The sequence below is a fragment of the Sceloporus undulatus genome, chromosome 4, assembly GCF_019175285.1.
Source record: "Sceloporus undulatus isolate JIND9_A2432 ecotype Alabama chromosome 4, SceUnd_v1.1, whole genome shotgun sequence".
Classification (NCBI taxonomy): Eukaryota; Metazoa; Chordata; class Lepidosauria; order Squamata; family Phrynosomatidae; genus Sceloporus; species Sceloporus undulatus.
This window is the reverse complement of record NC_056525.1, coordinates 112,615,333-112,640,395: the sequence shown is the minus strand read 5'-3', so window position 1 is coordinate 112,640,395 and position 25,063 is coordinate 112,615,333. Positions and strand designations below refer to the sequence as shown.

At 41.6% G+C, this 25,063-nt stretch overlaps 1 protein-coding gene across 1 annotated transcript in view; it reads left to right on the top strand.

Moving 5' to 3' along the window:
- COL11A1 (collagen type XI alpha 1 chain) overlaps positions 1-25,063 on the top strand; it is a gene marked incomplete at its 5' end in the record, with an annotated part of 325,199 nt that overhangs the window by 8,124 nt on the left and 292,012 nt on the right. The window contains one exon of the mRNA XM_042464341.1: positions 24,811-24,978. Within this exon, the coding sequence (XP_042320275.1) occupies positions 24,811-24,978 (168 nt within the window). The remainder of the gene's footprint in view (positions 1-24,810; positions 24,979-25,063) is intronic.

The following is a 25,063-nucleotide window of genomic DNA, read 5'->3' as shown; positions in this document are numbered from 1 at the left end:
CAAATAAGAATTTTGCTGCTTCTCAAATGAATTTTCCTTCAGTCCCCAAATTTCTAGTGTTGCAGTAATTTAAAGCTTCAGCTGATTATTTAGAAATAGAGTTTAGGCATTCAAAGAATGGGGCAGGCAAAGTGACCAAGAGATGACAAACTAAGCAAATATAAGAGTTTTAAGTGTGATTGATTTTAGTGTCTCATGAGTCTCCAGCCACTCCTTTCCTAGCCAGATCAGGGCCGCAGCAACTTCATACCACAGCCCCAATCTGGCCTTTCAAGGGCACAAAAAGGAGCAAGAAAAAGTGGCTCTTTTTTGCACCTTCGACAAAGTGCCATAGCTGCAGTGGCGCAGCTGTATGGCACTCCTTCAGCGCTGCATCATCTGGACTCAGTGTCAGAGGTGTGCCATGACACCGTGCGCCATGTGGAGCAGTGTGTGGCATCAAGGCACCCTGGGGGTGGGTGTTGTGAGGACGCTATGCCCTGACTCTGCCCCCATGCTGGCCTTTCAGGCAGATCTGTAAAGGGCTTCACTCTCTGCAATGCTAGAAATTTGGCAACTGAAGGAGAATTTCATTTAGGAGGGCAGAGTTCTTATTTGGGAGGGGGCAATGCACTCATTTGGACTTTCCCCTGGTTATGTGCCATATTTTATTTCCTTTTATCAATTACCAGACCTCCTAAAATGCTCTTACTAGGCTGTTGTATTTCCTAAAAGTGTTGTGTTTTAATTCACTAAGTACTCTCAGGATTTAGAGTAAATGGACCCATTTTAGAAGGAAGTGAAGAGATCTGAAATAACTTTAGATGGTCCCGATATGTAAATGTAGCTTTGAGTCCCAGGGTTCAGCAGGTGACATGGTCACATCTCCCTCATGTACTGTGTACTCTGACTCTGGCAGTGGAAAACAGCAAACACTCTGTCTCACAGTTTTGCTGTTAAAATCCAGCATCTCTGCAGTAGACCTGTGGCTAAACACTGATTTTCCCCCCAGCCTTGGCAGCTGACACAGAAATATGCCTGGTATGTTGTGTAGGTTGTGCAGTTCTTTACTTGTCCTTTGCAAGGGAGCTTGAGAAAGATCCTTGAAATAAAGGAAGATATCCTTTCCCCCTTCCCACAAACCAAATAATTTTTTATATTTTTATAATGATTAATAAACCTCCCTCTCCTATAAGACACAAGGGAGCTACATAATTTTATTTAGAAAAATCTTAAGCAGTATTCACAGCAATACTCTGGATAAACAAAAGAGTGAGAGAGGGAAAGAGCAAATTCTCACTTAATCCATAAATCTCTCCTTGTTTGATGTTTTCCAGTAAATTAGATACTTTGATTCAAAAGCTAAGTCCTAGAAGTATATTATTGTGGGAGGGGTCTGCAGTTGAGACAATGTCCAGTTATTCATCAGGGCTGATAGTCTGGTTGACGTACTTAATTTTGCTATAACTATGCAGATCATTTGGGTCTCCAGATGTCAGATTTCAGCTAGTAAATACATGCTGTAGAATCACTGATTTAAATGGTACAGTGAGCTCTTGGTAGTCTCTGGGTTTGGTTCCAGGACCCCCTTTGAATACCAAAATTCATGGATGCTCAAGTCCCATTAAATACAATGCCGTAGTAAAATGGTGTCCCTTATATAAAATGGCAAAACCAAGCTTTGCTTTTTGGAATGTATCTATACTTTCAAGCCATATATGGTTGACTCCATGGATAAAGAATCTGTACGTACAGAGGACTCTACCATGTGTGATCTCATACATTTGTTATATTCTAAGTTAGATTTGGTAAATGTGCAGTCCTTTTAATGTAGCTGGACTGCAACTCCCATCAGCACTATCCAGTACAGATAATGGTAAAGAGCGAAGAGAGTAGGAGTCTAATAACATCTTACCCTTCCCAATTTTAGCCAGTTAAATGGGTGTGTGTGTTAACTATTCTTGCCTATATGTTGTTATTATGTGTATTCCAACTGACTGCAAACTATGGTGACTCTGTCATAGGGTTTTCTTAGCAAGGTTTATTAAGAGGAGGTTTGCCATTGCCTTTCTCTTAGGTTGAAAAGTGTGACTTGCTTGAGGTCCAGTAGGTTTCCATGGCTAAGTGGAGATTCAAACCCTGGTCTCCCAACACTCAAACCACTACACCATACTGGCTGTGTGCTAGCTATGCATGTTTATATGCCTTCAAGCTGCCTGTCAACTTAGGAGGACACCATGAATTTCATAAAATTTTCTTATGCAAGGAATACTTAGAGGTGGTTTGCCAGTTCCTTCCTCTGAAATATTGCCTACAGCACCTGGGATTCCTTGGTGGTCTCCCATCCAAGCACTAATCAGGGGTGACCCTGCTTAGCTTCCAAGACCATATGGAATCTGGTGTCTTTAGTGTAATTAGTCCCTATGCTTGCTTAAAAAATAGGGGGGAAAGAAAAAAATACCCACTCAATTTGCTTCAGAACCAAGGGCTTTGTACAGACATAGCATATATCGATAATATTGTTGAAGTTCTTGTAATCTCTATTTGTAAATCACAACCAATAGTCATAAAATATCTCTTGGGAGGCAGCATAGATCAGGGGGAGAGGATGTGGTTTGCATGCAGAAGGCCCCATATTCAGTCCTTGGCAGCAGTCTAAAAAGGCTCAAAAGATAGTGGTATAACAAGATACACTTTTTGAGCCTGAAAGTAAGGCTGCTGCCACACTGCAAAAATAAAGCAATCTGATATCACTTTAACTGCCAATAATGTTATGGAATTCTGAGATTTGAAGTTTTGTGAGATATTTAGCTTTCCCTGTCAGGGAGCTCTGGTGCCACAAGAAACTATCAGCTCCAAGCTTCCACAGGATAGAGCCATGACAGTGGTGACAAAGTGCATTAATTCTGCAGTGTGGCAGCAGCCTAAAAAGTCTGAATGTTTGCATCCCTTTGTGTTCAGCCATACTGTTGGTGTTGAATTTGGGTTGTGGCCTCTTTGCCCACTCCCCAGTAATGTCATCATCTTTAAATATGTCGTAAGCATGTACAATATGGTGCCCTCCTTTCTTGGAATAGCTGGAAGCTATTGGTGAACATTTTGTGTAGTCCATTTTTGGAGAATAGCATTCCAGAATTTGCAAGTTTGATGGAAAGAATTTGAAGTTTTTATTTATTTATTTAAATGAATATGGGATAAAGGGCAACTGATATATTCAACTATCCAAAGTCTTCTTGCCCATTTTCCTTTTTTGTATCCCATACCCTCCATTTGTCCCTTGTTGACCAGGAAAGTACAGATTAATCCTCTGTCGCCCCACTTTTCAGTTGCTTTTGAAATGTCCCTGTTTCTCTCACCACCACCTCCCACTTTTTCTCTTTGTCCTCTGCTTTGTTTAGTTGATGCAAACTGATTTCAAAGTGCAAACATAGGAGTTTATCACTCAGCATTTTAAACTGGCTCCAGCCTCCTGGGCTGGAGCTGGGATGCAGGATGGAGACCGGGATCATCACACACTAAATTGCCATCAAACCGTCGGCCGCTATTAGCCTGGGTCCCAGCCAGGTCTAAGCCATGCTCCACCAATACTTTTTAGAAGTCAGAAAGCTGGGACCTGGGCTGATGGTGGCCAGCGATTTAGTGTGCAATAATCCCTGGCTACATCCCGTGTCCTGGCTCCAGCCCAGGAGAATTGAGCCAGTTTAAAATGCTGAGCAATAAGCTCCATACTTTTCACTTAGTTCAGCAGTTGTGTAGGGGAAGAGGAGAGGCAGGAGGATCCTTTCTCTTCCTAGTACATTCTGACAAATGTAAAATATTGGGGGTGGGGTGGGGCATATTATCTAGGTTGGCAGTTGGTGAGAAGCCACTTGGCCTCTCTCAGGAGCCTGGATGTAGTTTTGGCATTTCCACTTTCTGAGCCTTTCTACTAATCACAGCCAAGGTAACCACATTTGACATAGTAATTTTCCTAAATTGTGTCTGGTCTGTTCCAAATAAGACCCTACCTGCCAGAAGAAGGAAGAGAAAGTGGCGATGGTATGGTGTGGGGTGGAAGGAGATGGGATAATGCAACATAACAAAAGAACTATGACATTATTGCTGGAAGGGAAATGATACCTAAAACACGCTGAAGCAATTATGCTTCTGACAGACTTGTTTTGTTTTCTCCAGTCCAAAACAGTAGGGCTTCCATCTGCCAGCATGATTAAAAAGTTTTTCTTTGCTCAGTGTAGTTCTCAGCTTCCTTTAGTAGGAAATCCTTTTACTGTTCGTTAATTTACTGTTGGGCTGGCTGTTTGAGGATAATGGGATACAAGAATGCAGCAACCCTCCTTTGTGCCTTTGAGAACAACATTATATTCCTCCAAAACTGGAAGAATGAAGGTAAGAATTATATAAAGTAAATGGGAGAAAAGCAATAAAAGAAAGCAAAATGTCTGTCATTTACTGCCTCTTTACTAACAGAAAAAATCACCAGTCATCATAATTACTGTATCAGGTTGTTTTAGCTGAATGTTTGCAAACTACACAAGTTAATAGAAAAATTGTTTACCTTATTCACATTCTGGCAGGAGCTGGTAGTTGTAGAGTTCTTTCAGCATATAATTGCATATAAGAACTTCTTTTTTTAAAAAAAGAAACCTCTTGCCTGTGCTGGGCTTGGGGTCCCAGTTTATGCCAAAACTGTAATGCCATCAGCATGAGAAATAGGAGTTAACTTGTTTAGTGCTAGCTATTACACATTGAAATATGTAAGACATCAGGCTACTTGTGGTTCTGGACTGCAGAATAAGTTTGAATTTCCCTCCTTTTACTATATTCATTTGCAGTGAATCTGCAGACAGCCATTGGACTTAAATATGCAAATCCATGCTCCTGTATGCACTGGTTACAATATTATAGAGGTGGCCTGATGTATCCTGGCCATGGAGTTGCTCCAACCGTCCCTTGTTACAAAGACTCTCTGTTCTGATGCTGGGCAGCTGTTCACATATGCATCCTCCTGAGCTGCTCAGCATGTCTGCTACTGCCATGGGTTGCTTCATTCTGAGGTCAGAACAAGGTGCCCAGAGACCATCACGTTGCTGGGCACCTTGTTCTGCCCACAGAGGAAGTGACTGGTGCCAGCAGTAGATACGCTGGGTGGCAGAGAAGGATGCATTTTAAACAGCTGCCCAGCATAAGAATAGAAGGTTCTGGATCTTCTGAGAAGATCTGGAGCAAACGGAGATATTTTAATGTGTGTTAAGAGGGGCATATCCTGGGTTTGGTACTGAACAGGCCAGATGTTGTCCACTTTGTTCACACCAGCACTGAGGTTTGGATCCTGTTTCGTCTGGTCTGCCTGCTGAGAGGATGGGGAGGGGTTGTTGTTTCTGTTGCTATTGTTGTTAGCTGCCCTCAGCTCAACCTTGACTCATATAATCTTGTGTATGTGATATCTCCAAGCCTCTTTGCTTCCACTGCTCTGCTTAGGTCTTTTAGATTCAGGACTGTGACCTCCCTAATTGAGTTCGGCCATCTGGCACATGGTTTTCCTCTCTTTCTACTACCTTCTACTGTTCCTAGCATTATTACCTTTTTTAATTAGTCATGTCTTCTCATGATGTGGCCAAAATACAACAGCCTCAGTTTAATCATTTTGGCTTCCAGGGAGAGTTCAGGCTCAATCTGTTCAAGTATCCATTTGTTTGTCTTTTTGGCCATCCACGGGATGCTCAAGATTCTCTCCAAATCTTCTTTTTATTTGGTCTGTGCAGATAGGTTCTAGTGTGAAACACACTGGTGGACTGTGAGCTGGTTTCTCTGTCTCTGTAGCCTGACCTACTTATAAGGTCATTATAAGTAACAAATGATGAGAAGGACACATTTTCACCCCCTTATGGGGGCCCAGACTGGACAATAAATCCTATATGCTGATAGAGGAAGTTCAAACCTTTACACACACCACCACCAACAACAACAACTCCCTCCAATTCTACACTGCTGTGTGAAAAGGCACCATTGAGGAAAAGGAAAACATTAGGAAATGGTAGAAGGAAATTAAACCTCCTTTGCTTGAATGTGACCATCCTAATCCAGATTGGGCCTGTATATAGTCATAACTAAATAATAAAGTGACCCTACACTGCACACTATATAGCCAATATACCATGTTGTCATAGTGTTTGTGCAAGTAGGTCTTGTAAATGCAAGTGTGTGTAGAGAGCTTCCTGTTCCTTACCTGGCCCTTCTACATTGCCCCCTAAAAGTCTTCTCCAGAAGTCTTGGAATCTCTCCAGAGCAAAATGTTGATGTGTGTGTGTGTGTGTGTGTGTGTGTGTGTGTGTGTGTGATGCACTTCAGGATGTATTTGCAATACCTTGCTGTTTAGCCTTGAGCCTAACCTTCCTCACAGGGTTGTGTGGATAAGCCCTTTGAAAAAAAGGTGGAACACAAGTGCAATAAATAAATTAATGTGTATTGTTGCCACTGCTTTGGTTGTTTGACCATATTTTGGTTACTTGGTCACACTTGTCCTGCTTTTCACCTGTGAAATGTTCGAGGGTATGATAAAGTGGTGGCACTCATGTGGTACACACATATGTTTATGGCATGCAGTGCTATTGGAAGCCCCAATAGATGCCAAAGGCTGTTACTTTGGATGTAAATATGTGTTTGAATATTCAAGTATCTGAACACAGCGGATCAAAATTCACCTGTCAGTCAATGCACACAACACAAGTAATAAGGCATGTGTGCTCAGTAAAAATAATAATAATAAATTTTTCTGCATTTTGTAAGGCTTGCAGAAATGTAAGAACTGGAATACCATGCCTCTTTCTTTTCCCTTTGTATTTATTCCAAATCATGAATTGCCAAACTGGAAACTTGATCAGCTTGTTCCCCCCTCCCAATAGAAATTGTGTCAACGGCTTCAAAGAAGGTTAAATTGAGTTCTTCAGAATGGAAATTGGCATTTTATTATTTGTGTTAGTAAAACAAAGTTAGTTTGCTGTTAAAGCAGCAGCAGTAGGTTAGTTTTGTGAGGCTTACTACAAACCCCAATCCAGTTTGTTTGCAACAGTCCCATTTTGCTCTATTGGTTAATCTGAACAAATTTTGGGATTAAAGCATTGTGTGTTTGAAGTTTCATGCGTTTGCAGGATTGGCCCATGACATTTTTGTAGCCGGGTGTGGATCAGCAAATAGTACCCCTCACCCACCCAAACCAAAGTGCTTAGTGCCCAAGCTGAGCCAAATTAATGTGGCACATGAGGCAGAAAATCTCACAAGTATCATTCTCTATTCCTGGAAGTAAAAGTACAGCTTTGACAAATTAAATCACTAATATAGCTAAAGCTATCACAAGTTAAATCACGAAGAATTTGCTGCCTTTTTATAACACCCACAATTTGCTGCCTGAGGTACTTGCCTTACTCTGGGTGTTCTATCAGTATCAGTCATTGTAACTATATGCACACTGCTGGAGTCATGCAAGTCCGGAGAACTGTTCCAGAGATACTGTTTTCAGGAAGACTTGTACAGATTATGACTCCCCAAGGTGAATATTATATGACTGGAATGCTATTAGTGACATATGCAAGAGTAAGTACACCTCATTTTATGTATTTTTGTTGTTCTTGTTGTGGACATTGTCTTTTAACTCCCGACCTGCCTACAATCACTGCTTTGCTGGAAAGCAAGGGAAGAAGGATCAGAGAAGTATCTGGCTGTGTTCCTGTAGCCAGATACAGACTGATGACATATATAACATAGCCAGATACTTCCCCAGCATCTACATGAGCAATGGAGTGTCCATAGTGATGGTGTATCATAGCCAAATGAAGAGCCCTGGACATGGTCACAGAGGAGCAGTAGTGTAGTTCTACATGTGAAACTCTTATGCTACACTCAACAGTGTAGGTTCTCAGCCTATGTTTTCAATGTAGGCCACTTTCTATTCCCAAATCTCTGAGTGACTTGTTAAAATATTTTATATTTTACTTTCTTTTTTTAAAAAAGGGGAGTCATTCTCCTACTGCCCTGAAATCAAATCTTTTTAAAATATTTATTTCAGCACTTCTGCAATAATTGTTTACTCACAGTGGCGATTCAGAAGCCATCTTGCAATCCAGTGCCAGCAATCCAACCTCCCAGCAGCTTTCCTAAAAAATAAAGAACCCTCTGAAAACTTTCACAAAAAGGCCCCAAACTATGAAAAAAATACTTAAATCTACCCCAAATCTTATAACTTGCCCAGCAGAGAAAAAACATTTGAAAATGCTGATTCTCATATGTAACAATGAAACAAGTGATGATTTAGATCCTTACTAGTCCTCTTCCCTCCCCCAATATTTTACCTCAGCTTTGATTCTAGAATCATTTACAGTGCTTTATAAATAAAGCTCATCATCATCATCATCATGGCTTAGACCTTCAAGTAAGGACCTAAATATGCTAAAAGCACCAGATCCTGTCCAATCTAGGAAGCTAAGCAGGGTCATCCCAGGTTAGTACTTAATGGGAGACTGCCAACAAATACTAGGTTTCTTATAGACTATATTTCAGAGGAAAGAACTGGCAAAATCACCTCTGATTATTCCTTGCCTAAGAACACACTATCAAATTAATGGGGTTACCATAAGTCGATAAACAACTTGAAGGCAAAAATACAAAATTTAACAGCTCTCTATTACTAGTGAGTGCTTCCTAAGTACTTTTGCTACCCTCATACACACACCTACTTCCTATTGACTGCTCCTTGATTTGGTTGAAACATCTTTACCTCCACCTTTGGAAGTTCTTTTCCTGTTGTGATAACATTGTAGCATTTCCATGGGTAAGCCAGTTGTTCTCCATCTTTCACATTCCAGTGGCTGAAAGGCAAAAGAAAAATGATACTTGCTCACTTACAGATGGATATTTTCTTTTTGTTGTTAAAGTGCTAAATAAGGAACTCTTTACAAAAACAAATCAGCTACATTTCCACTCTCTTATTCATTGCTTCTTTCAGAGGCTGTGATTTAGACACACTTGTGGTCTTCAACATACAAGCACCTTGTCTGCAAGATTTCAAGAATAGCTTGTGAAACAACAGAGTTGTTACATTACATTTCTATTCTGCCTATCTGCAATCTTATTCTCTGTCTATGTCTCCCATATAATTACGGTGTGTGCATCATACTAGTGGAGAGCACATTGTGTTTCTTGCACTGCTGACCAAGTTTTGGGTTACCATCTTTTCAGATACAGTCATGAAGAAAATGCATTCCAGAAGTTTAACTTGGCACTGACATTTCAGCATTGGGAGTATCAGTTTCAAAAATATGAAGCTTCCATATAAGAAACAGTGGCTGAACCATGTAAATAAGAGAATCCTCCTTGAGTACAGGTTACTTTCAGCCATCTGCCCATTGCCAGATCTGAACTTAGCCTGATGCTACAAATTATAAAGAAACCAGGGGAACCCTTTCCCCATCTGTCAAGGGGAAACAGATGCTTTCATGATCTTTTGAATTTTCTTTATCAGCTGAATCTGGATAGAAGCCTAGCAAGGGAAATGGTGTGGTGGAAAGGAACACAGGAGGGCATTTGTAAATGTATGTGCACGGGAGGAATGACAGCCTTTTCAATTTGAACATACAGTACATTTTAGTGGGTCCCCCCCCCCAACAACATTCACTTTTTCTTTCTGTGCAAATGTTTGCAGTGAGAACAAACGTTTGATGAGATAATGTGCACCTCCACTGGGAGTGTTTTGGTGGAGATGTTACTGATTTATCCTGAAAAAAATACTGTTACTGTGAACTCTTTAACACAGAGCAACTTACTATTGCTAAAATGCCAAGAAAAGGTTCCTGGAGCGTTCCTGAAGGGTGAAGGTGGGATAACTGCCTGTGCTTCTTAAATGTCATTGAGGTGTCCCACTTCTCTCCTGTTGTCAAAGTGTTCGCAGAGCAACCATTTCTTGAGTAACGGAAATTCCTATTATTCAGAAATGGCTGCTCCGCAAAAGCTTTGACAACGGGAGAGAAGTGGGACGCCTCAATGACGATTAAGAAGTGTGACCTGCTATCCCACTTTTGCACTTCAGGAATGCTTCAGGAACCTTTTGCCAATGGTAAGGCTGTCTCTAATATGCTCTCCTTAGAAGCAAACTGACTCCCTAGGAATGTCCCTAGAATTTTCTATTGAAAGTGAGGAACCAAGACAGATAGCAGAAGAATTTGCTATGATGGATCAGCCCACTAAAGTCAATAGTGTATAGTCCAACTTTTTGCTTTCATCAATATTCAAATCATTCCAGAAGTTCACAAACAGGGTATTATGGTGAGGATGATCCTCTGCCCAAGACTGTCCTTGTCATGTAATGAGGTGAAGCAGATGGCACCATGATGGGTAGGTTAGATCAATGCTACACAAAGTTGTAGTCCCTGGAGCAGTGCTGGTCCACAAATTTGGTACTGGTTCCTGGCACACGGGGGAAAGGGGGAGCAGGTCCCCCACATCAGATAGTGTAAGAAGCACTCAGTTATATGAAACTACAAACTGATATCTAAATGTATAGCAAGACTCAACTGTAACAAGTGTTGGTTGTTGCAAGAGGAGAATAGTGGAGAATATAATTTTGATTCTGCTTGTGGTACCAAAGGATGAATTGGGCAGGCATTGCTTCTTTTTCTTTTTAAAAAATTAAACTGTTCAAATGAAACTGCATAAGTTAGGTAAATTTTGTAAATGTTAAAGCATCATCATTATTATTGTTATTATTGAAGAAGTATTCATGTAGAAACAGATCCAGTAGTTATATTCCAGCAAATAGCAACATCTCCTCCATCACCAGTTCCATCATCTTTTTTTCTTCCTTTACCTTCTTTTTTGAAGGGAAGGTACTCCTCAATCTCTGAATTTTCAGAGTGACAACATGTTTCCAAAGATGAAGAAGGAGATGGTGTGCCAACCAAGGAAGTGGGAGACTAACAGTCTCTAGTTGATCCTTGTGTACAATTCACAGCTTGCAAATGCCTGGAGGAGGCTTTAATGGAAGTGAAAATGGAGCCATATGCCAGAGGAGCTTAGAATTTGAAGAAACGGTTCATCTCTCCCTCTCTTGGCTGTTTGCTGTGGAAAGGAGAAGGCGCAAATAACACAACAGACAACCAATTGGCAGTAAAAGGCCACAACTTTTTTGAATATAACAGCAAGGGATGAAGAGAAAAGAGGGTTGGCCCGAGAGCATGAGGTCTGGATCTGTCATCCACCAACCTGTGTTGGTTGATGAATCAAAATGCCTGGTCATGGCCAGGCTTCGGGATGACAGAGGGGTAATTGGCTTAAAGTGTGTCCCATCTTTGCCCCATGTCACTGGGGAATGCTGAATCGATGCCGCTCCTGCACTGGCGACATTGCTAACCCTCAGCACTCCTGGGTCCATGTGGGACTCCCGATCCAGTGCTCCACAGCATAGGAAACCACGCCCACCAGATCCGAGACCTATGCTACTGCCACCCTTGGAAAATTGTGACAGCACATCACCAGTCCTGGAAACAAGGGAGGAAGGGTGGGGAGCTGGCAAAAAAATGGTGCTGATCACCAGCACAGACAGGGCCAGTAGGAAGCCAGGAAGCCGAGGTGCCCCCACCGGCTGCGGGCCCAGCAGCCACCAATCCCAGACTACTTCCAGCACCCAGTGGGAGCCTGGGAGTTGGAGTCCAGCCCCAGGAAGTGGCCCCGTGGCCCCACAGCACGGCTCTTCTGCTCCCAGGGCTCCTGGGAGCTGTGCTCCGTGGTGCATGTGGACCAAGGGGTCTGGGAACCAGCCGGCCAGCCCATGAGACTCGGAGGCTTGTGCCGTTGCCAGACTAACAGAGGACACCCTCTCATCCTCCCCCACAGCAACAGGACCAGCCCGGTGAGTCGGATGGTCCCATTTGTCCGCACCTCAGATTTACATGTGTAAACTGATTACAGTGGTGAAACATAATTGAAGGCAAATTATTTTTATGCACTCCAATGTTTCACTGTATTCCCTAAATTCATCTGGGAGTACATGCTGGACTTTTCTGTTAGCATACAAGCCAGGAATATGATACAGGTCAGAAAACTGTTCTAAGGGTATTCACAGAATCCTGCAATTCTCTTTCTGGATATTTTGGCTCTGTTTAGAATGCAACAAGCCATAGGTCAAACTGTACAGGCATTTCATGCATCTCCTCACTGGTTTAGATGCATGCTGGGCTATGCCTGTGTATGGTTATGCACATAGCAGTGCATCAGCCCACTGAAGATATGGTTGACATGTGTGAGATCAGTGTATTTAAGTGAAGCTGTATGGAATGTTAGTGAGAAAGAACTCTCACCCTGGGTCTTCTTGCCACAGTCATGGTTGGACTAGAGTGTCCAGGTTCAAGTGTAGACAATATAGTTTAAATTATGTTAGGTGTTCTTTTTAATTTTAATTGTATGTTATTTGCTGTGAGAAAATGCTTTCCTGCTCTCTCTGGATTGGGTATGCTAAAAATCAAAGAGCATGCTTGTTCCTATGACATAATCATGTAATGAGGTACAAATTACCCATTAAAATAAAAGCAGATAATTACAAAATACATTTCCAGGTTGAGTACAGGACAGCATGGGATTTACTGTCAACTAGACAATCACATGTGTCAAATGCTGTACCCTCCCCCCTCAATTGATTAGGAAACATACACTTTTATAAAAAAAGCTTTTTGAAATAAAATGTGCTCACATGTGCTATCCGATGTGTTAGCATGCATTATCTTCTTATAACAGCTTATCTAGAAGCTAAATGTTTCTGAATGTGTTTGAGATACTTACAGCTATTCTTTAATTAAGAAGAACCAGATCAATAGTGAGATTAAACTTTTTATTCAAAGAGCTTGAGTGTTTGCTATATTCTTCTTCTTTTTAAAGGAAAGTGTTATGGCTAGCTCCTTTCCACAGAAGCTTCAAAAGCCACAACTAAATTGGTATTAGGCAGGGACAACACTTTCTGCAATATGTAACTAATAGAGATCTTTCAGAGATTGGTAATTCCTGAGCTCAGAACATGAATCTTCAGGACCTGTAATGCTGTAATATGAAGAGAGTCTTATACTCCCCCCCCCAAGTTCCTCTCTGGCTTTATTCCAAGCTGGAGAAGAACTAGATTCTACCAGTACACCTTCCTTGAGTCTCTAGACCTCCCTACCCACTTATCTGTCTCCTAGGCTGATAATCTGGAAGATACAGAAAAGTGGAAATAACTCTTCCCCCAGCATGATACTGGTGCAGCTATTGCCTAAAATAGTGGGAAACATAGGATTAATTAAGAGGGCACCTCAGCTTCATGGGGATTTTAACTCCTATGATGTTCAGCAGCCTTGATTCCAATGCAGCATACAAGAGTTGCCTGTCACTTCCGAATGTATGGACTATTTCCTCCATCATTGCTACCTTTAGGGGTGGTCTGTAGAGCCCCTTATACTATACTATATATATATCCCCGAAACTAGAGATGGAGAGTCTGTCTGGCAAAGTTCCACTAGGATATTCCAGGCCATGAATGAACATGGTGTTTTCTTCCCCAAAGGATGTGCCTGAGAGCTTTTACACGAGACTGCATTTCTTTGCTTTGAAATATGCTTAGGGCTGGTAACCACACCACCTCTTAAAATGTGGGGATACTAGCTAGAACTGGTTGATAAAGGCTCTTGCTTCTGCTCAGGTTCACCTTTCTTGATTTTGGTCAATTGAGAATTGTAACTGAAAAAGTTGGAATAGTAGACAAATAAAGCTTGAGGAATGAGTGAAACCAAACAGCCAGCTGGAAATGGAACAACTTTGAAGTATTTAATCAGGTCTGATTTTCAGCCTACACTTAAAAACACTTGTTATCGCTTATTAGCCAAAGGCTTTAGCTATTTTGTTAGCCATCTTGGGAAAGGTTTTGTATGTCAGCATCACGAGCAAAGCCTCCACAAAAGCCTGAGTTGATTGAAGATAATTCAGGAATGCTTTTAGAGGGGTGGGTTTGCACGTGTCTGCAGTCCCCCCTCCTAAGATGTGCTATCCATCACCAGGCATAGATATAAGTACGCATGCAAAGGTACCATTTCCAGTGAAAGCTTAGCACAGAAAAGCAATTAGATGGTGGATTTGATTGGATAGTATCCCTATGAATGTTCCTATAAATGACAAGTGGTACCTGCAACAAAATGTTACAGCATGGTGTGATTCCTGTTCTATTCCTTTCCCTCATGATTATTAACACACATCTCTGCCAGACAAAAAGTGTCCAATGGCCACTGAGTAGGCTCCGTCCTCATTGGACAAATTTGGGCAGGGGCTATCTCCAGTTTTTAAAAATCAAATGTTGTTTTGTATGACTGCACACTGCAGGTTGAGCAACTCTGCAGCCCTGTGGGTCTCAGTGTCACATGTAAACATACTAGCTCTTCCTCCATCCCACTCATGTTGACAGACACGTAGGTTCCACTGAGTCAACCAGGCCTTTCCCCTAAGTTAGCAAGCATGGATTTGCAGACTAGCTACATGATGGCAACTGGAAGGTACTAAGGTGCAGCTCCATCTACTGATCTGCTGTTGGACTGTGCCCAGGTCCTGCATAGTTGAGAAAAGAAGTATCATCCCATTACCTTCTGGAATGGGAAAGTCTGCTCTTCTCTCCAGTGTGCAACATGACCTTGGCCATAGAGTTGCTTCTAGGAGCTGTCCAGTTTGTGTTGTACAGTTGATGAAGGAGCAGCCTTCGCCTCCAGTATAATTATGCAGCCAGAATGTTGTGTTCCTCCAGCTCTCTAATAGGATCTTGGACTTAGGGTTCAGTACTATGCATATTTAGCTGAGGACTTCATCATACCAGCTTGGTGTCTTGCAGCAATTGGGTTGTTGAAGCAAATGGGAACATTCTGTTTTGAAAACAGTTACTACCACACTTCTCTGCAATTGTGCTATTATACTACTTTGGTGAGCAATAGTCCTGTACTCACTCTTCAAGTTCTGATGATACTTGGCTGGAAGGGAAGGATGTGCTGACAACTCTTGAAGCTGTGGGTGATAAGGGCAGAGACAGCTGGCCCCTCTCCTGTTTTATTTTATTTTAAAAAAATAATGCTTGTGGTAATAGCGCTGAAAAGAATGCTGTGGCTGCCATTTCCACCCCACAGTACCTTTGGAAGTATATTAGTGGCAACCCCTATCCTTCCCAACATCTTTCTGAATTCATACTTCCTAGCATTTTTAGAAATGCAGGTTATATTCCTCATTACATTTTGAAGAAACAGTGATTCAGGAAGAGTTCTCTCCACTCCTAGTTTGAAGGTGGAACATCTTTAGGGTGCAGGACAGGATTGTGTGATCTCATTATTGACCCACACAAACTGAGAATGTTAACTAGATTTTGAAGCAGCTCCTTCTATTGAGCACCCTACAACGTCCATCTTCCCCAATAGGGGTGTCTTTAGGGGTGTGTTGAGGGTTCAGACACACTGGGTGACACCTCAGTGGGGTGATTGCTCTAATCTGTCCCAAGACTCCCTCTGCCAGCCAGGACACCTCTACCATCCAGGTATGCTCATGGAGATGGGGTACTGCTACCACCCAGCTGCTCCTTCCAGGTCTTGCAGAGCTGCTAGCAAAGTGGGGGCAAAGGTTGACACTCAGCTGCAGCAGCCCACCCTTCCAATGGTGGCTGGTTAGAAGGAGTTGCTTTCTGGGTACAGCAGTTCTGCTGGCTGTGCAGGAAGGCAAGATATCTCCCTTAGAGGCATGGCCAGCAGCTCCACCAGATGTGAAAAAGCTGTGGGGTGGCAGCAGCAGCTTATCCCCACCAGGAGGTACAAGTTGGAAGGGTCTTCCTTCTGGGTCAGGTTCATCTGCTGGCCAGGTGGAAAGTGGGTCACCTCCCTTTGCTGCCCAACCAGCAGCTCTACCAGACCCAGAACAGGCTGTTGAAGAGAGGAGGGGGGTATTTTAAAAATAACCTGCCCTGACTATATTTACTAGGTATACCACTGATCCCCAGATAGCATTTCCAGACTGGCCAGGGATAGTGAGAGTTGTAGTGCATCACATTGAGAAGGTGTCACGTTGGGAAAAGCTATTCTTTCACCAGAATACACCAGAATAACTGCTGCAGTTGCACAAAACATTGCTTATGCTGAGCAAGATGTCTTTCAAGGAAGTTTGTCCACCCCTTACCAATATTCTCATTGAGGAACTCTTAAGTCTTCCAAAAGTACCTCAGGGTTTCCTGGAAAAGCGTTTGAAAATGCTGCCCTTGGAAACTTATTTTGTTTATTGTTTTATTTCTGAAATGTTATTTCCAGATGGAAAGAACTGTATAAAAATCTACGGTGATTAAGGAAAACCTGGAACATGTGTCTTTAGAGTGCTCACTAGGCGATATTAGATTTAGCCACAAACTCGGCAGCTTTTGATATCAGCCTTCAGGCTGACAATATGCTCAGCTTCAGTGAACGGTTCCAGGTTTGCTGCCATGTGTTACTGACAAAGGATATGCAGATTGATGAAATGCTAAACTTGAGGAGAGGAGGGGGATAACAGTTCATGATAATTTTGATACCAGATCCAACATAAGGGAGGAAAATGTTTACTCTCCTAAACAATGGTGTATTTTTTGGCTCCCTCGTGCCTTCATTCTCTTAAGCCAAGAATTAAGACATTTAGCAGTTGTTTTCTCCATTCTAAAGGTCTTTTGAATATGTGTGAGGAAGTTTTTCAGTTGCCTTTGGCTAATTTGTATGAAAATTGTGCACCCTGCTATGGCAACCCTCACTCTTCATTGAATTTGAACTTGGAGTGGTACCTGAAAGGAAGACCAAAGCTGATATGGGAGACAATATCAAGAGATCCTAATACTTCCCCTTTTCCATATCACTATGAGTTAGGATGGCAACCTATGGCGGGTTACATACTGCCATTTGGGACATCCCCAGGACGTCCCAGTTTAAAAAAGGGGTGTCTCTTATAGACACCCCTACTCCTGTTACGGACTCTGTCCATAACAAATGGCAGCAGCCATTCCACACGGCTGCCGCCATCTTGACGTAGCGGACGCTGTGCGTCCGCACGTTGTGCGGCGCTTATGACATCACGAGGGTGCCATTGGTGCCTCGCGCCGTCATAACTGCAACGCGAGAAGAAGCTCCATTTTGGAGCTTCTTTTTTGCTGCACGCGGGAGCCGCGCAGTTTGGCTGCTGCGGCTCCCTCGCGGAGCAAACAGCTGCGCCGGCAGATCGCCGCAAAGCGGCGGTCTGTAACAGACCTATGAGTCATTATTGAAATAGATGAAAAAAAGAAATGCATTATTAAAAGAGGAGGAAGCAGAGAGGTTCCAGATTTGCATACATTTATATGGACTGGATCAGGGGTGATCAAAGTGCAGCCTGCAGGCCAAACGTAGCCACTGAAGACCAGAGTGTAGCTCCCAAAGATCCCAAAGTCCCCAGACTCATTTTAAAAAACAAATCATTTTCACATTTTGGGATGATTATTTGGCCCAGAAGCTGGCCAAGTCTACCCAAAACTATCTGAAAAAGCAGTGGTTTACTTCTCTCGTACCAGAGCTCCCCAACCTTCCACTTCATCCTTCCTCCAAAAACCTGACAGAAAATCAGCCAAAATGATGATCAGGCATGATATCACTTCCACCACCCTAAAACATAATAATGTGGCCCAATGGAGAGGGCAAGTGGGCAAAGGCCCCATCCCCTCTACATTTGCCCACATGCCCTAGATGCACATTGAGAAATAACTACTATAACTGAAAAAGAAATTCAATGCCTCTCACCACTGTAAGAAGGACAAGTCTGGATTTTTCAAACACAGTTGTAGGATCTTAACATTGGAATGTCTCCCAAGGGTCACTTAATCTAGTGTCTGGATTAAGAGTTCATAAACATAATTTTGTCTGGAAGAATGTTTATATTTCTTCCTGTTTATATTTCTGTTGCTTCCCTAAGATAGGCATTTTTAAACTGTATATTGGTTATGGTGGTTTGCAGTTGACATACTAATTAACTCTACATGTATTCTGAACAGTTTTCTGGAAGTCTGTAGAAATATCATGGATAGAATGTTGGAACCAGAGAGAATTTGACTCAAATTCTGGTGGGCACAGAATTCACTGGATCGCTTTGGGCAAGTCATTATCTTTCACAGAGTCTCTGTGCAAATAAAAGTGGCTGAAACTATGGGCCCGAACAGACATGCCAAAATAAAGCTGCTTCGGATCACTTTGGAGGTATGCTGTTTAAATGACACACACATCTTAAGAGGCCAGAAGCTGTGCCAAAGCCACGCTCCAGTCCTTGGGACTGGAGTGTAGCTTTGGTGCAGCTTCTGGCCTCTTAGGATGCATGCAGCACATAAACAGCATACCTCCAAAATCACCTGAAGCAGCTTTATTTTGGCCTGTCTGTTTGGGCCCTATATATCCAATTTTGAGCACATGGGATACAAAAGTGACAAGATTTCTTTCTTGGCTACTTTGTTTGAATTGTTTTACGCAATCATTTCCAATCTTTAAAACTTTCAAACCTCCCATGAATCCAAGCTGATACCTCCTTCCATTGTGAGAGAAGCCCATTGTTACCAATGCGAGAACTGACCATTTCTCCCACCTTATCCCTGTGTTGTTTCAGAGATTAGAAATAAATGGGAGATTGTATAGCATATACTCATTCCAGAGTTCTAAACCCTATTGTGTGAGACACCTTACTGGACAATTGTTGCTCACACATGCTATTAACACATTGGAATTACCTCAGAAGAAACCTTTGTGTATGAAGTATCAGCTGAATAATGGGAATTTCTGTCCCTTACAGCATAGTTTCCAAAAGAATCGGGCCTTGCTAAGATAGCATCTTCTTGAACCAAGTAATATTTGACCCTTTGCCCCATCCATGAATTCAAATGTCCATGGTAACACCAAGCACAGAAAAGCTTTAATAACAATCCACTTCCTTCAAACAGTGGCTCTTTCTCTGCAACTGCTTTTAACAGGCTGTCCAGTGAAACGGAGCCAGCTGCCAGGAAATAACTGTGTTTTCTTTGCTTTGTTAACAGATTTGTTCTGTTGATAAACCTCCGATGCCACCCCCTCATTGTTTTGTACTTGAGGCAACTGACTCATATGTCCAGTGACAGAGCCAGCCCAACTGAGATTTGCTTTCCCAAATGTGTTCCAAATGCTTCATTAGATAAACTTCAGACTGGAAGGAGATCTCAAGTGGAGTGTCTCCGGGTTCTCTCCTAGGGCCATTGCTTTTCAACATTTTTATCAATAACATTAATGGCAGAGCAGAGGGAATCCTTACCCAGTCTGCAGATAACACCACACTGGAAGGAGTGATTAACACATTGGAAAATAGGAACAAAATTAAAAACAACAACAAGATAAAGTAGAAAATGGGGCTTGTTGTTGTTGTTGTTTTGTACCTTCAAATTTCCAATTTATGGTGACCCTAAGGCGAGCCTATCCTGGGGTTTTCTTAGCAAGCTTTGTTCAGAGATTTGCCATGACCTTCCCCTGAAGCTGAGAGCATGTGACTTGACCAAGGTCACACAGTGGGTTTCCATGGCCAGTCAGGGAATTGAACCCTAATTGCCAGAGTCACAGTCCAACACTCAAACCACTATGCCCACTAGCTCTCAGAAAATTGGGCAGAAAAATGCAAAATTCTACATTTAGGCCACAAAAGATAAATGCACACTTATAGGAAGGGGATACATGGTCCAGAAATACTATATGTGGAAAGACTTTGGGATTATTGTTGATGATAAGTTGAACAGGAGCCAATAGTGTGATGCTGCAGCAAAGAAGGCAAATGTTATTTCAGCCTTCATTAATGGAAGCATAGTTTCCAAGTCAAGGGAAGTTAACATTTCATTATATCCTGTGCTAGTCAGGCCTCTTGTGGAGTATTGCATTCAGTTCTGGACACATCATTTTAAGAAGGTTATAGACAAGATGGAACAGGTCCAGAATAGAGCAACAAGGATGATAAGAAGTGTGGAGAACAAAAGATATGAAGAAAAGTTGAAGGTTCAACTTTGTTCAGCTTGATGAAGAGAAGACTGTATGTTGACATGACTGCACTCTTTAAATTTCTCAAGGGCTGCCACTGAGAGGAAGGGACAAGTTTGTTCCTTTCTGCCCTAGATGGTAGGACTGGGTCTATTGGTTTTCAATTACAGGAAGATAGATTTCAATTGAACATTAGAAGGAACCTCTTGACATTAAGAGCGCTTTGGCAATTGAATCAATTGCCTAGAAAGTTAGTGGAGTCCTATGGATATCATCAAAAAGAGGCTGGACAGCTCCCTGCTGGGGAAGTTTTAGCTGGAGATTCTGCACTGAGAATGAGATTGGACTCAATGGCCCAAAGAGTCTCTTCCATTTCTGTGATTCTGTGGCCTGGGACAGACCACCTGAAAAGCGGGTTCTTTTTCCACCGCAGGGTGGATGTAATGGGTGTGCCAATGGCGCACTCGTTACATAAGTGCTGCGCATACACCGCACATCACTTATGTCACAATGGCAGTGCCCATGTACACAGGACGCCGCCATTGTAATGCTGCCTGTACATAGTAGGGGTAAGGACTGTGTGGTCCCTAACCCTAAAATCAGTGCCGGTATGCCACTTGTTGGCGGTATGTACCATGCCTATGATTCTTCGAATCCCAGCTAAATGTGATTTTAGTGGGGTAGGGTGAGGGATTGCAGAAGGAAGATCTCTAGATGATTATTCAGGATTTGTAAGGGTTTCTGATTCCTTGTTTAAAAAAAGCAACATCAGTAATAATCACACTTCATTAGGTTGCTAAATAAGTAAGCATTGTGGGTGGTAATAGTGGTGACTAGGGGTTTTGAGTGAATCCATTTCAGAATTAGGAGCTATTCAAGGTGCTGACTTTATTTGAGGACATACTTCAGTATCTTATATAGCTCCTTTAAAGTTGGGCCAAAACCCAGAGTTGATTCACTGCTCCTTACATGGAGGCTATTAGCTGAGGTGGGAGGGGGAACCACGAGAGAATTTTTTTATGTTAAAGGTCTTGTGAACTTGATACTTGTTCTAATCCCTAATTCTTGAACCAGTTGTGCTTAAAACCACAATTTCCCCTAATTTGTGATGTATAGCTACCCACCTGAGCCAGTATTTTTTGCCACTAGCTCCAATTGGTGGATTTTAGGGTTCTCTTTTCTTTAAAAAGGAAAGATCCAGCAAGTTAAAGCCTAACCACTATTGCTCCAGTCTTTCTTCTTTGCTTTGGTTTGGCACAAGATATATACATTTATTGCACTATAACAATTTTGGTCCTAACAGTTCAGTCTTAGAATCATTTTCTAAAGTGTCTGTAGTAATGCAAAGCAAAGCATAAGTACATAAGCATAAGAATTAAAAAAGGTATTAAATTGCAATTTATTTATTTATTGAATTTATATCCCACCATTCTCCCAAGATAGGATTCAAGGTGCTTATTTGCAATCTATAGGTTCTTACTTGAAGGCCCTTCTTTCAGTCCCACCACAGTCACAAGTACTTTTACTTGAGGACAGTTTTAATTTCAAACTAATAATACTTTCCTTCAAAGCCAATGGCCTGTGCTCTTAGGGTTGGAATAAGATTAGAGATGCAGTAGTAAAGAACAGGAAGATGGGATGAGAAGTTCAATTTAATGAGAATGATTACCAGAGCAGTGAAAAAAGCAAGGAAAGACATGATGATAGAGTAACATCAAGAGAAGTAAGAGAATGAACATGTTTGAAATAAAATAGGATACACTGAATCAGTCTGAGAAGCAAGAGAGGTCCAATGCACAGTACAAAAATGGTCACAATGATTAGATGACTGAAAAAAGAGTTTTGAATCAGCCAGTTTTTAAATAGTACCATGACATACACAGCAACTCTGTGAGTATTGTGATAGTCAATGTGAAAAGTGAGGAACTGCAGTTCAATGATGAGACAGTGAGCAGTTGCCTGCTATAAACAACTGGTTCTATGGAAGGCATCCATATAATTTGACTTGCCAAAGGCAAACATGAAAAAACTGGTCAGAACTGTAATTCATCTTCTTCCTACCTCACTGTGTTCGCAGAGGCTCATACTAACAATGGCGACTAATAATGAATATATATTATTTCCACTATTGGAAGCTGGGACCAAGCCTAGGGAAAATTACCAGGAGGGAGATAACACACTTATATCTTACCTGTGGGCTTCCCATAGGCAGGTGGATGGCCAATATGCAAGTAGGATACTGCATATGCTGGCCCAGCATGACTCTTCTCATGTTCCTCTGTGCTGAGGCAAATGTATTCCTCTTGGTGCATAATTTAGTTGTGTTTGTCAAACTGAGTATTTTCTTCCAAATTAATCTCTACCTCTTTCTTTCTATATGTTACAGAAGTTGAAGGGAGCAGGAGATGTCAATAATGGCCTGTTTCCCATTGCCATACCCTCTGGATTCACTTTCAAGTGTGGAGTTTAGATGTGGAAATCGCTTGGTCTTAATTTGATTACATTTCTCCAAATTCCACCTACCATTTTCTTCCTGTCCTTGTTTTGTATTGGATCTTCCTTTGGGGGGAAAAAAGCTCTTAATGTGTGCACTTTTTACACATTTTTTCTTAATTAATATATATTTTCCTTTATACTAAAGCAGGCTTATGTGAATCTTTCAAAGATACACAATTTGAGTTGTATACATTTATTTGAGTAGAATTTGAAAACAAAAATATCAACGGGAAAATATTTTCCCCCCAATAATGGAAAATGGAAAGATAAGCACACACTTTTGCTAATAGCCTCTAGTTCTGTGCCTCTAGCTGAGAGTCAGTCATCAGATTATTTTCTTCAACCTTTCTCAGATTTCTAGCTTATACAAGATATGGCAATCATACATATTCTTTACTCCTCCAAAAATTGTATTCTATTGTGAACATACCACCAGAGGTGCAGCTTCAGAGGTCACACCATTTTGCTTTGGATCTGGTCTGTGTAGTGCTTTGATTGTTTTCCTTTTCTGAGCCCCAACAGCAGCTAGGCTCCTCACATGTGTTGTGCTTTTATATCTCAGAGCTGCTTCTGCTGAATACTTTTGGTGTAAAAACATCTGCTTTGAAAGAAGTAGCAAAGTGTGAGGTTGAGGTGAATGTAGGAAATTGCTTAACTTCTTTGAGGCCCAGACTTCATACTGCTCTGGGTTTCTGACATCCTGCCAAAGTTAAAGGTCATTGCAGAACTTTGATATCTGAAGTCGGTCGCAGATGGAATGCTTAAAAGGGGGTGAGGATGCCTATCCAATTTGGCACTGTACAAGAACAGTGATCTGGATTAAGGGTCAACCTTTTAAAATAGGAGTGGGTATAACTTCTGGGTTCAGGATGCTCTGTTGCCACATCCCAGGCCATCATCGACAAGAAACGTGCTGCCAAAATTTGGCAGTGCAGTGCAGTGACAAAAACAAAACAAAACAAACCCTTTAAAGCAAATTGCCTCTCTTCAAAAGAAGGCCCATGGAGAAATGAATTGCACTTTGTAGATGAAAATAAGACAGTTGTTTTAAAACCAGAAGATCATTTGATTATAGAATCATAGAGTTAGAAGAGACCACAAGGGCCATCCAGTCCAACCCCTGCCATGCAGGAAATCTAAATCAAAGCATCCCAGACAGATGGCCATCTAGCCTCTGCTTAAAAACCTCCAAGGAAGGAGACTTCACTACACTTTTGTCTTTTGTTGTACTATGACTTACTGTTGAAGATTTTGCCATAAATTTCTCTTCTCTTCCAGCCAAAAGCCTCATATTCTCTGAGGAGGTTTATACTCATAACTTCATATCCACCTGGTGATTCCTTAAAACTCTTAAGGAGTCTGTGGCATCTGGGTCTGTGTTTTTATATCTGAGCTGGAGCAGAAGATGGAGAAGTTTATCAGTAGTGGACTGGCTTAGTTTTAGAGTCCCCCCCCCCCTAGACAATTATAGAGCTATATTCCATTTTAACATTCTATTGAATCAAAATATTTCTGGTTTGGTAAGGTATTAAAGCTCTCTGGCTGAAAATTATTTTCCCCTCAAATGCTTTTGTGGACTCTTTTGACTCCTCCATAAACTACAATTCCCATTATGTTGTCATGATAGCTATGATGGGATCATAGTACAATAGGGCTCTTAAAGTTGCATTGATGAAGTCCTGATCTGTTAGGAAAAAAGTGCATATGAACCTAGAGTCAGTTCTGCCTTTGATCTGATGGATCCACTGTATCTTCCAGTTGTCCCAGTTTGGCAGAACAGTCTTGATTAATCTTCTGTTGTCTCAGCTGCTTGTTCTTCATCTATGTTTAAAATACTCCAGTTTCTCTCTCCTCCTCCTACTTTCCCCCTTTGTCCTCAGCTTACTTCAGTTGTGGCAAACTGAATTCAAAGTGCAAAAGTAGTTTGTACTCATTTAACTCAGCAGGGTTGAAAAGAGAGAAGATGCAGGAATTTTGCCCTTCCCATAAGTTCAAGGAAAAACAAACTGCTGAAACTTCTCTTAGTTTGTTCTCCCTCATTAGCTATCTTGATCAACCTCATACTGCTTCGCCACACGTTTCTTGGTTTTCTTCTGTGAAATATTGGAGGGTATGGACCACTGCTAATAGGATTTTTACCATCAGAACTTTTTGCAGGGGTGAACAAAATAATATGCACTGAATAATCTATGAAATATATCAGTTCATTTTTTGAAAGGGGACAGTATTTTGGAAGGCATGCAAATTTTATACATACATTCTTTATTTTGTTTTACAGCTGAACCAGTTGATGTGCTCAAAGCATTAGAGTTTTATAATTCGCCAGAAGGAGTATCAAAAACGGCAGGATTTTGCACAAACAGAAGGAATTCCAAAGGATCAGATGTCGCCTACAGAGTTTCAAAACATGCACAACTCAGTGCACCAACCAAACAGTTGTACCCAGGTGAGTGTATGTGTTTGTGTGTGTCTGTGTGACAGTCTGTGATGTGAGTCTTTGCTCATTACTTTTTTCTTAACTTTATGAGCTT